This window comes from Mobula hypostoma, chromosome 9 (genome assembly GCF_963921235.1).
Source record: "Mobula hypostoma chromosome 9, sMobHyp1.1, whole genome shotgun sequence".
In the NCBI taxonomy this organism is placed as follows: domain Eukaryota; kingdom Metazoa; phylum Chordata; class Chondrichthyes; order Myliobatiformes; family Myliobatidae; genus Mobula; species Mobula hypostoma.
The window spans coordinates 110,219,293-110,232,306 of NC_086105.1; the positions used below are offsets into that span (position 1 = coordinate 110,219,293).

The window sequence follows — 13,014 nt, forward strand, 5'->3', positions numbered from 1 at the left end:
ACCGGCATGCCTCAAGGCTGGGTGCTGAGCCCTCTTCTGTACTAGCTTTTCACCTATGACTGCGTTCCTGTACATGGTTCTAACCCCATAATCAAGTTCGCAGACGACAGCATGGTGGTTGGCCTGATCAGAGGGGATGACAAGATGGCCTACAGGGATGAGGTCCAGCACCTGGCCGCGTGGTGTGCCGACAACAACCTGGCCCTTAACACCCAGAAGACCAAGGGGATCATTGTAGATTTCAGGCATGCTAGGAGCCACACTCACGTCCCCATCTACATCAATGGTGCTGCAGCGGAGCATGCATCAGGCTTCAAATTCCTTGGTGTTCACATTTCTGAGTATCTCACCTGGTCCCTGAACTCCTCCATCCTGGTCAAAAAGGCGCAACAGCACCTTTATTTCCTGCGGAGCATCAAAAAAGCTCACCTCTGTCCCAGGATACTGACAGACTTTTATCGCTGTACATTGAGAGCATACTCACCAACTGCATCTCAGTGTGGTATGGCAATTGTTCCGTATCGGACCGCAAAGCACTCCAGCGTGTGGTGAAAACTGCCCAGCGGATTATCGGCACCCAATTGCCCACCATTGAGGACATCTACCATAAACGCTGCCTGGGCAGGGTGAAAAGCATTATCGGGGATGCATCTCACCCTAACCATGGACTTTTTACTCTCCTCCCATCCGGTAGGCGCTACAGGAGCCTCCACTCCCGCACCAGCAGGCACAGGAAGAGCTTCTTCCCTGAGGCTGTGACCCTGCTGAACCTCACATCACAGCGCTAAGCAGTATTGCACCCATATTGTACTGCCTCAGTACTTTTATATTTGTGTGCTGTAGCACTTACTTTTTATTCACAGTTATTTTGTAAATAACACTATTCTTTGCATTTCTGGTCAGATGCTAACTGCATTTCATTGGCTTTGTATCTGTACTCGGTACTATGACAATAAAGTTGAATCTCCTCTAATCTAATCTAATTTGATAGAGGTATACAAAATTGAGAGGTATAGATGGGGTAAATGCAAGCAGGCTTTTTCCACCGATGTTGGGTGAGACTGGAGGCCAAAGGTTAATGGTGAAAGGTGAACTAGGGGAACTACTTCACACAGAAGGTGGTGCGACTGTGGAATGGGCTCATATTGTAAGTGGTGAATGCAGGTTCAATTGAACATTTAAGAGAAGTTTGGTTAAGTACAGAGATGGGAGGGATATGGAGGACTATAGTCCAGGTGCAGGATGATGGGACAAGCCAGAATAATAACCTGGCATGGATTAGATAGGTTGAGTGGCCTGTTTCTGTGCTGTTGTACTTTATGGCTCCAGAAGACTGGAGAAACATCACAGAAAAAAAGTTAAGGCCTCCATAATTCAGCCGTGATCATACTTTTAGGACCTGATAGCCTACTCCTGCACATATTTTCTTGTTTTGAATTGCAGTACACAATCCTGGTTTTGGCCACGCACTTATTGTTTTTTTTTGCTAATTGTCAGAACAAAGCACAAAGCAATCCATCATTTTGCAAATGGGACTCCTGTGGCACACCACTGAGATCTGTGGAGGAACACACTATTTACCAACACTCCCAGTCACTTACTGCCAACTTCCTGTTTAGACAGATTCATGGATAACAAGAAATTAATGCCAATACTGAAGAAGACACAAGTTAAAATGTGGAAAATGTAAGTTTTTATTATCAAAATATGCATTTCATTTGATTGTGTTTAGTTACTGTTTGCCATTTAATTTAAAAATCATCACATTTTTTCATTGTTTGAGAAAAGTAATAATTACACCCATCTGAGTTAAATATAAATTGCTTATTTACTGAAAAATATTTGTATTTCTATCTGTTGACAAGCCCTTACATCAAAATTTATAGAAAAAAACCCTGAAAATAACATTTGACCTGAACTGTGTATTTCATTACTATATTTTAATGATTATTAAAGTTTTTTTTAAATCTCAATTAACTTATATACTAAATCACAACTCTCATTACAGTAAATAGATTCTTTCTTATTCTTCCTGGTAATACTTTGGTGACCTGACAATTTACCTATTAATGAGGTCCTATAATCACTTTTAAATGCAACTGAATTTATAATTTAAAATATTTACTCTGTATGTTAAATATTGTATACATTTAAACTAATTGTAAATGTTAATGTTGTCATTCAGTTTTTAACAGTTGATTGTCATACACTTGTACACAGACATTATGAATTTAGTCTGACATTAGTTTACTGAGTAAGTCTCTATATCTATCACAACCATGCTTGTAATACAATGATTATTGTACTGATAGAGAAGGAGTGAATTAAACACCACAGATAGCTCCTGTTGATAGATGACGACGATGATTCTATTACTAGAAAAATAAACAAAAGAGTTATTTTAACCATTGAATTCCTCCTAATTTTGTCATTTCTATTAGTTATCAACAACACTGTGGTGGACACTACTAACCTGGGATATTAATTAAGCCTGAAGGCAGTGGGTCAGGCTTTCCTCCTGTTAGACCAATTCTCAAGCTCCGCACTTCGCTTTCTGTATGTTCTGCAATCCAAGTCTTGACTAACGTGGTATTTTCGTAAGTTTTAACAGTGGGAAGGTTAATTCCAAGCAAATTTTTCAACTCATTGGCACTAAGTTTCTGAAATGAAAAAGAATTATACACAACTTTCAGGAAACGGCAATTTTGGACTCCTCAGACTGATTTATTAGAAATTTAATTCAGAATTAAAACGTGAAAAAAATTTTGAAAAGTGAATAGGAAGGCAAAAAGAATACATTTATATATAGGAACAAAAACAATTGGAGCAGAAGCAGGCTTCTTGAACTTGCTCTGCAATTCTACAAGATCATGTTTCGTGCTTGGCTCCATTTCCCTGCCTATTCCTCCTGCCCCCTGACTTCCATATTAGATCAAAAATTTGTCCTTTTGAGTTTGAATACGTCTCATGATTCAGCTCCACAACAGTAAAGGATGGTAAATTCAAAAGGTCCTCAGCATCTTTCACAGCCTTTGGTCCTTTCTTTATGCATCACAGCCTGTGAGATACACCTTTTCATGCAATTGCAATCAGTATATTGAAGTTTTAAATGAAATAGAGTCATTTGTTAAATATCGAGTCATTTGCATGTTCACTACAATACTAAATGTTTTAGTCAAACAACATGAAATAGGACATTTGCCCACCATCAAGCATCTATTTTACAGTAGTCCAATTTCTAAATGCTCCATCAATTCACTTGTGCATTGGGGGAAACTTGCAGTGATCAATTAATCAAATGCTTAAACAATTTCAGTGGACATAATTTTATTTACATCATACCCAAGTGCTTTCCTTGGGTTGTCGTGTATCAATGACTATTACATTTAAAAAGGCTGCAGCCCTCTATTACCTACAATATAAGCATACGATTTTTTAAACACCGGAATGGGTACTGGTTGATCATTTGTTTTTGAAAGGAAGGGCAAGATAACTCGCTCTTCACTCTTTGAGCGTGTGCATGCACATGCAATTGCAACATCTAATCTGCAGCCCCAGTTGAGATAAGTGAACTCAGTGCACACCAAAAGTTGAATTGTACTTCCCAGTGTGCGGCTGGGGGCAACAGCCTGACACCATAGTTTTCCACACTAAAGCCAGACTCTACATTTCTTAAAGCTAAAAGATTTCAATGTGAACAAATGTTATGAGAATTATTATCACTCAGTATTGACCAGGGTTAGCAACACACACATTTTGAATTTACTGTGAGTTTATGGTTGAATAGAAATGTTTAATTTTTACATACTTTTAAAGCCGCAGGATTTAGAGCCAGGAATACGGAGGGATCCATATTGATTTTCTTTGAAGCCAGAGTCTGCAAGTGAGCAGAATTTGCAGCACCTAGAAGAAAGTCAGAATCAGTGTCAGGTCTAATATCACCGGCATATGTCGTGAAAATTGTTAACTTAGTGGCAGCAGTTCAATGCAACACATGATAATATAGAAAAAAAGTATTACAGTAAGTATACAAATGTATATTAAAGAGTTAAGTTAAAAATAGTGTGCAAAAACAGAGATCATAAAAGTGAGGTAGTGTTCATGGGATCTATGTCCATTTAGGAATCGGATGGCAGAGGGGAAGAAGCTGTTCCTGAAACGCTGAGTGTGTGCCTTCAGGCTTCTGTACCTCCTACCTGATGGTAACAACGAGAAGAGGACATGTCCTGGGTGATGGGGGTCCTAAATGATGGACACCACCTTTCTGAGGCATTGATCCTCGAAGATGTCTTGAATACTATGGAGGCTAGTACCCAACTAAGATGGAGCTGACTAATTTTACCACGTTCTGTAGCCTCTTTTGATCCTGTGCAGTAACCCCACCCCCCCATCCCCCCAGCAGACAGTGATGCGGTCTGTCAGAATGCTCAGCATGGTACATCTGAAAAGATCTTGCTGTAAAGAAACTGCTCTGTACCTCTTGTGCAATTACATCATTAAAAAATACGAGCAGTCACACCGTTTTAAGTCATGTTGTTGCATTCGTCATGTTGGATCATGCGGATGACTATCTGGTGCTTCATTCACTTCTCTCTATTTCTATGTGTGTATCGGACCTGGGCCACCTACACCAGCTGAAAAAGGCACTGGAAAATACCATTAACACAGTCCCTGCAAAATTCTGCAAATCCACTTGAAGGGTAAGAATACTGACATCAGTATCTTCTCCCAGCTCAATATGCTGAACATTTTGTTTTCTCCCCAACACTCTATTCTGAGCTCTGTTACAGAAAGTGATGACCAAGTAGACAGGAAAAGTTTTCAGGATATTTTAAAGGTTTTCTACAAGAAGTGCAACATCTCCACTGGGAAACTCTTGCCTGTGACTGCTCAAAGTGTTGGAGGAGTATTCAGAATGGGGCTGAGGAACTGAAATCCATGCATTAGGTGCGTAAAGAAGTCCAGTATAAACAATGAAAGAAGTGCAGCTCCTCAGTCTACTCATCCACCTGTCTGCTTAGGAAACTCCTACCCTTCTGCAGTTTCTGTATTGGTCTCCTCAAATTGCCTCTGTGGTGTTTTGAAGTTTGTTGAAGTTTTTGATCATCAGCAAGGAACACAAACAGTGAAAACATCCAGTGAGAGTGTGGACTGTCAGAAGGCCATCAGGGTAGTTGGGTTGTACTGCTCATAGCTAGTGTACTTCATGGGATGGCAGCAGCAGCCTGGTCTCAAAGTCACTCAGAGGCCGGTGCCCAAGAAAGAAAAGCACTCAGGTTGGGCCTTGGCTATTGATTCTTTCATGATCATGTTCACACTGATAACATGCATTGACATTCATGTTGGTAGTTTCTGACTGGGATTAAAATGTAGAAGATCTGAATTTAAAATAAACCTACAAGCAAAATATGAGATTTGGAAGCTACAGTTCAGTTTAGGTTTACAACACTCAGTTTTTCATATTAATTTAAATTAATGGCTTATCAAAATCAGTATCTTATTGTCACACCTAAGTTATTATTTATTCTGCCACCATCATTATACCTATCCAATTACATAGATGTTGGGTGACAGGAAATTTTTTTCCCACTAAAATGTAAAAGAATATCTATGTTATTCTGTACCTTATTCTGACTAATTACATATTTTTAAAACATACATGCTGAAGTCCTGTTATTATATTAATTGTGGGACATGAATTTTATTTTTAGCAGCCCTTGCAAATGATTAGTTTGTATAATTCAGAACAATTTCTCTATTATTTACCAGTCTTAGTTACACTTACCAAAGTATGTTTTCATCTGGTTATAGTAGATGACTGGATCACTGTTTTGTAACTCAATCACACTCTTTGCTTTTCTGTAAATTATTAATTTCTTTGATGGAGAACATGAGGAAATATTCAGTGGATTTGCATTGCTGGAGGAAAGAATTCAAGGTCGTAAGATAGAAAAATGTAGAATTGTATCATAGTTTTATCTCCCAATACATTATTCACTGGTGAATGTTTAACAGGAACGGCAATATTTAAAGGTAGCATTACTAAAAGCACTTACAATAAATTTGGGAACTAGTCTGGTACCATGCAGCACCAGGGATAAAGTCTCAAGTTAGAACTTAAGAATCTTATGGAAAAGGGCTGAACAAAAGAAAAAGTACCCAAACTATTACTGTTCGCTTGGAAACCATCAGCATAACCCTCTTCCCCCCCCCCACCCACAAACGCCACATTACCACATCACTAATTCCCATCACAGAAATTCTATTTTATATTTAAGTAATTGCGGCAATATTTTTTGTAAATACAGTGGATTCCAGTTAATTAAGCTATTGGTTAATCAGACCAGCACCTTATCTTGGACAACTCAAAGAACAAAGACTAATCGAGAAAATAGCCAGGATTCCCTTCATTTATTTTGGACAATATGCTGCTTAATTGGGGTAGGAGATTGTTGCTGAACAGTTTCATGAGTTAGTTGCATGAACTTACGTGGCCATTAGACACTACACTGTGCTTAGAGCAAACGGTTTTTAAATAATGTCAGTTGCATATGTCTGTGTTCAAAAAGCAGTGATTGTTGTCACTGATAGTAGGTATGAAATAAGCAGCATGCTCACTGCGGTTTCAAGCATTCAGGCTTGGAGACGGCTGGGCGTGAAAATGAGACAATTTCACTACTTCAGCAAGTTAGGAACTACAAAGAATTTGAAGATAACAACAATCATCTTTAATGATACAATGAAAATGAAGAAAGAGGACGCAGTCATGAAAAGCATTGTTTGAAGGCAGTCCATTATCTGCACTAGGTGTCTGCACTGATTTTGGTCATTTACAATCAATCAAAAGAATACGGCAGAGTTCGCTGGATGACTTCCTCCCATTGATAAATATTAGGAAGTAATACAGTTTATAGTACTGTAGTAATATTGGCAGAATTCCAATTTGTTCTGTACTTCATTTAAGTGCGTTATTTGTTTCTCAGTCTTTTTTTTAAATATAACTTTTAGCTGTTTCCATGAAACTGGTTAAATGCGGCAGCCGCTTAATTGGGCAAAAATAATTGGTACTGGTCTACTTAACCGAAATCCACTGTACATGATAAATGTGTTTACAATAAGCTGTGGCTTGCTAACTGAATTATTTGTGATTACATCTAATTGTGGTTATATTAATCAAAATGCATATTACAGTTCTCTTTGCATTCTGTTGTGTGTAACTAGACCATTCCTTAAAGGCTATAAATTTCAATGGGGATGAATAAAAATATCCCAAAGTACTGTAATTAACATTATTCGTGATTGTCGAATACAGATTGAGAGGTAACTGGTTTTCTTCTTCCAAGTAAGGAGCAACCAATGAAAAAGAGAGTTGCCACTGTTTTATAAGATGCTTTGATATGCAAACTGATTTACATGGACAATTTCGATAACCAAGTAACAAGTGCAAGTAATTAAGTCAGCATCTTGATGATTTGAGCAAAGTAGGACACTTACCTAATATCAGTAGGACTAATTTTGTTTAGTTGATTTTCATCAAGAAGGCACAACACCCTACCACCTATAATGTTCAGCACAGTTGTATCTATTATTCCAGATGCATCTAAATATCTTGACACAATGGCTTTGCTCTGAAAGTTAAAAAGAAAAGCTTGTTAAGGAGAATATTTTCAGTTACGATTTTAAATTCATAGCAAACTAACATTCAAATACACCTAATTTCCAATTTCATTTTTAAACTTGCATGTGATGGTCTTTTTAATTATTGAATTTTAAAGTTGTATGGAATAATAGCTCCATTTTTTGACATTATTGCAGCAATTAATTGCAGAATTAATGGCCACTCTTATTTCCATATAAATTTCACAACATCTCAGCGACAATAAATCTGATTCTTCAACCCAATCTCCAGGCAACATTCTGTACTGTATTAGAAGAACACTTCCATTTCTTTTTATGGAAATTCATAGCCTGTTCAGTGTAGATTTAACCACAAAGTTTGATGCTTGGACCTTTTGATGTTTATACTGTACATTAACAACTTGGATATGAACGTAGGAGGTATGATATGTTAGTGTGCAGATGATACACTAATTTTTGTTGATGGGAGGTGGTGAGGCAGGTTGGTTAAGGCTACAGCACGACATAGATCACCTGGAAAGTTTGAGCAAAGCAATGTCAAGTGGAAATTAATCCTGTCAAATGCAAGGTGAAGGCAAAGGGTATAATGACAGGGCCCCCGGGAGTATGGAGACTAGGAGTGCTGCTGTTTTCAGGAACCAAGTCCACAGATCCCTGACAGTGGCAGCACAGGTAAATAAGATGGTAAATATAGCATATAGGATGCTTGCCTTCATTAGCTGTGGCACCGAATTCAAGAACTGGGCCATCATGTTACAACTTTATAAAACATTGGGTTGGTCAATCCTTGAGTGTCTTTCAAGAATCGATAGATTCAAGAATCATTGCACTAGATGAGTGGAAAATTACAAATGTTACTCTGCTATTTAAGAAGGGTGGGGGCAGCAGAAAGGAAACTATAGACCTGTTAGCCTGACATCAGTGGTTGGGAAGTTGTTGGAATCGATTGTTAGGGGTGAGATTACAGAGTACCTGGAGGCACATGACAAGATAGGCCACAGCCAGCATGGTTTCCTGAAAGGAAAATCCTGCCTGACAAACCTACTGCTATTCTTTGAGGAAATTACAAGCAGGGGAGACAAAGGAGTTGCAGTAGACGGAGTGTACTTTGATTTTCAGAAGGCTTTTGACAAGGTGCTGCACATGAGGCTGCTTAGCAAGATAAAAGCCTATGGAATTACAGGGAAGTTACTAGCATGGGTGGAGCATTGGCTGGTCGGCAGAAAACAGGGAGCATCCTATTCTGGCTGGCTGCCGGTTACCAGTGGAGTTCCACGGGGGTCGGTGTTAGGAGTGCTGCTTTTTATGATATATGTCAATGATTTGGACTACGGAATTAATGGATTTGTGGCTAAATTTGCCAATGATACAAAGATAGGTGGAAAAGCGGATGGTGTTGAGGAAACAGAGAGCCTGCAGAGGGACTTAGATAGTTTAGGGGAATAGGCAAAGAAGTGGCAAATGAAACACAACGTTGGAAAGTGTATTGTCATGCATTTTGGTGGAAGGAATAAATGGGCAGACTATTATTTAGATGGGGAGAGAATTCAAAATGCAGAGATGCAAAGGGACTTGAGAGTCCTTGTGCAAGATACCCTAAAGGTTAACCTCCAGGTTGAGTTGGTTGTGAAGGCGGCGAATGTAATATTGGCATTCATTTATAGAGGTATAGAATATAAGAGCAGGGATGTGATGTTGAGGCTCTGTAAGGCACTCGTGAGACCACACTTGGAGTATTGTGTGCAATTTTATTTTAGAGAGGATATACTGACATTGGAGAGGGTTCAGAGAAGATTCACGAGAACGATTCCAGGAATGAAAGGGTTACCATATGAGGAATGTCTGGCAGCTCTTGGGCTGTATTCCCTGGTGTTCAGGAGAATGAGGGCATTCCAAATGTTAAAAGGCCTGAACAGATTAGATATGGCAAAGTTATTTCCCACGGTAGGGGAGTCTAGAACAAGAGGGCATGACTTCAGGATTGGAGGCCATCCATTTAGAACTGAGATGCGGAGAAATTACTTTAGTCAGAGGGTGGTAAATCTGTGGAATTTGTTGCCACGAGCGGCTGTAGAGGCCAAGTCATTGAGTGTATTTAAGGCAGAGATAGATAGGTTCTTGATTAGCTAGGACATCAAAGGGTATGGGGAGAAGGCAGGGGAGTGGGGATAACTGGAAGAATTAGATCAGCCCATGATTGAATGGTGGAGCTGACTCAATGGGCCGAATGGCCTACTTCTGCTCCTATATCTAATGGTCTTAAGTGTTGTTCTGCTTGCCACACTGTGGAATGGATGTGATTGCTCTGGAAAAGATTCAGAGGAGCTTAACCAGGATGTTTCATAGATTGGAGCTTTCCAGTTACAAGGAAAAATTGGATAGGCTAGATTTAATTTCCTTCAGAGAAGAAGAAATGGCCTGCAAAAGGTATATAAAATTAAGAGGGAAATAGATAGGGCAGATAGTAAAAATCTTTTTCTCATGGTGTTTAAGACATAAAAAGCACAGGTTTAAGGTGAAGGGTAGAAGATCCAAGGACCACTAGAAGATTTTTTTTTTCTCCAGACAGAAGATGGTTGGAGTCAAGAATGCATTATCTGAAAAGGTGATGGAGGCAGATACTATCATGACACTTAAGTATCTGGACAGATATTTGAGTTTCCAAAAAATGAAAGACTATGGACCTAATGCAGGTAAATGGGATTAGAATATGCAACATGGTCACTTTGGGCCTCAGGGCCTGTTCCCCTTGGCAATTTTGAGCTGAATTTTTGCAACCATTGAGAATTAAGTTGAGGGCACCAAAACTAATTCTACAGAGAAACCTTACAGGTAGGATTTGATTTAAAACAAGATTTCAGTGATTTATGGAGGTAGAAATTAGTCCTTGGTTGTAGAAGTTAAATGTATAACATAGTCGTGTATAAACATTCTACTCTTCTGAAATATTCTGCAATTGAAGTAACCCTGGCTGAATTTCAAAATGGAGTCACCACATTAATGTTCCTAAGCAGTTTTTTTCCCACTCTTTCAAAGCTCTATTCTCTCCAAAGTATTAATATTTAAAAGGTATCTTGGAAATACTAATAGTCTCCAATTCATCAGCAAACTATGAGATTTTTGAATTTTTACAAGGGATTCTATAGAAAATAATTTTAGATTTATTTTTAATTCCCAAGTCTGCTAAATGTTGAAAGAGCAGCTAAAAGAAATTTCAGTCTCTTGCTAGCCCAATTAGCTATATTCTAGATTCCTCTGATCATTCTATAATTCATTGTAGTATACATCTGGCTTCTATTGCTTGTGCCAAATCTATAGAAAACTTTGTGCACTATAATCCACTGCCTTCTTGGCTAGTAAATTTTGGAAGTGGGATACAAGGAAGAGCTACATTATCATCTTGCTCAATCAAACTTAGACAAATTCCCACCCCAAAGTATCCAAAAACAAACCACAAAAAGTTCAGGTCAGTTTATGCGGGTTTCATTGCAATTGCTTTGAACTAAGACAATTACTCAATATAAATATTTTATACACAGGTTTCTACAAATGCTACAGTACCACGTCATCACTCTGGCTGTTTGGCAGTGCAGCTGAAAGGGTCTCTGGTTCGGTTACATTCCAAATGTTAACATCAGTAGAGGTGTACACAGAAGTAATATATCCCAGTAATTGAATCTTGTCTTCTGGAATTCCACTTGGATAAGTCTATTTAAGAAAGATGTAAAATATGGATGAGTCATCATACATGCTTTAGGGAATCAAATTTTTAATCTTTTCTAATAGTCAATGCAAAGGATAATTGGAGCTTAGAAAGAAAACCAATATGTTAACAATTACTTTTCGCTCGCTATTTAAACAATGTTCTGTCTTTCACAAAGATCCTGTAACAAATTGTACCGTCATTGGCTGCCCAAGAAAAGCAAATAAATGTGTCACCCTCTAACTCTCAAGAGGGGGTTGAGTAAGTTATTCTGTCCTATAGTTGATGGGGAACTATTGTCTGTAGGAACTCTAAATGCTGAAAGTGCATCTTTTGTTGCTAGTGGTAACAGGATGAAGATTATCTTCAATTCTCATACCTCCTATGAAGCTAATGGATTAGAATATTGGGAAAGGAGCATCAGAGACAGCTGAAACTGTGTTAGCACTAATGATCAGACCCTAGTATTTAGTATGGGGTCTTGTGCTTGGCAGCTCTAGACCACCCTCTAGTATTACCACCTATGGTTGTATTGGAGTCAATTTTGGTTGTTTTCCACTGACTAGAAAATGCTATCAAATAGGCTGACCTTCATCCAGTCAACTATAGACTAACACAAACAAATGAAGTCATTTTCTAACATGTATACTACATTCTTCTGTAAAAGAATATTTGGAACAAGAACTATTTCTCAGACCAGACCTTTTTCAGTCAAGACACAGAGCCCCTGATGCAATGTCAAGCCTTTAGCTTTCTGCTCGACGTTAGCAGGGGGATAGGATGGGGTTGGGGTTTGTATTTCTACATAATGGTGTGTATAGCAATTTTTCCATAAAATAAAGCCATGTTGCTTGCACATGGGTCAAGAAACCCAAATTGAGAAAAAATATATATTTATCTATCCACTTTTTTTCCATAAACTCTGTATCTCAGATTTGTGGTTTGTGGTTTGCGAATTCTCTAAGGGCAAACTTCCATTACCCGGAAGGCCAAAATGTTGGGGTCACCTGCACTTTAATTAGTCTGTCTCTAAATGCAAAAGCTACATTTGCTAGAACTCTGAAATAAATAAAACGATGGACTGCTCAGCTAATCAGGAAGCACATGAAGTGAAAGACAGTGCAATTGTTTCAATTCCAATGAAAGGTCAATAAAAACTATTTTGTAGTGTCTTGCTTTGTCTCTATTAATTTTTTAATATTTACTTCCTGTTTCCACTTGTGGTTATTTGTCTGGGCTGCCATTCTTGGCCAAAGAGCTTTTAAAATGAACTGTTGTCAATGGAATACAGATGTATTCCATTACAGAATGCAAGTACTTATAAATGATTAGTTCTTGTTCCTCTTCCGATATGAATTTTAGTAGAAAAACTTGATCTAGGGACCTTTGTAATCTGTATTTGCTTCAGGATACTCTGAAACAACTTCTGCAGCACCCATCCTCCATTCTGCCTTTAGTCCATTTGCTTTGCATCACAGCTGTTATGTTCAGTTTATACAAAATAGTTGGCTTGCAGGAAAAACATCTACCCTTTGGCAATTCTTAATCCATCCTATGTAGCCTAGCCCAAGAGAAGTCACTGGTTGAATCACCAAAACCCAACCACAGAAGAGGCTGCACGGACTTAAAAGGTGCTTGACAGCAGGTCAAGAAGGCCTGACAATGACAACCGG

At 38.5% G+C, this 13,014-nt stretch overlaps 1 protein-coding gene across 1 annotated transcript in view; it reads right to left on the minus strand.

The window, feature by feature from the left end:
* Positions 1–1,682: 1,682 nt before the first annotated feature.
* The window catches only part of LOC134351946 (uncharacterized), a 315,363-nt gene continuing 304,031 nt past the window's right edge, over positions 1,683–13,014 (minus strand). Inside the window, exons 183-188 of the mRNA XM_063058888.1 lie at positions 11,200–11,346; positions 7,495–7,628; positions 5,786–5,919; positions 3,809–3,903; positions 2,474–2,660; positions 1,683–2,375 (exon numbers count right to left, since the gene is read on the minus strand). Coding sequence (XP_062914958.1) covers positions 2,272–2,375; positions 2,474–2,660; positions 3,809–3,903; positions 5,786–5,919; positions 7,495–7,628; positions 11,200–11,346 — 801 coding nt within the window. The 3' untranslated portion in view covers positions 1,683–2,271. The remainder of the gene's footprint in view (positions 2,376–2,473; positions 2,661–3,808; positions 3,904–5,785; positions 5,920–7,494; positions 7,629–11,199; positions 11,347–13,014) is intronic.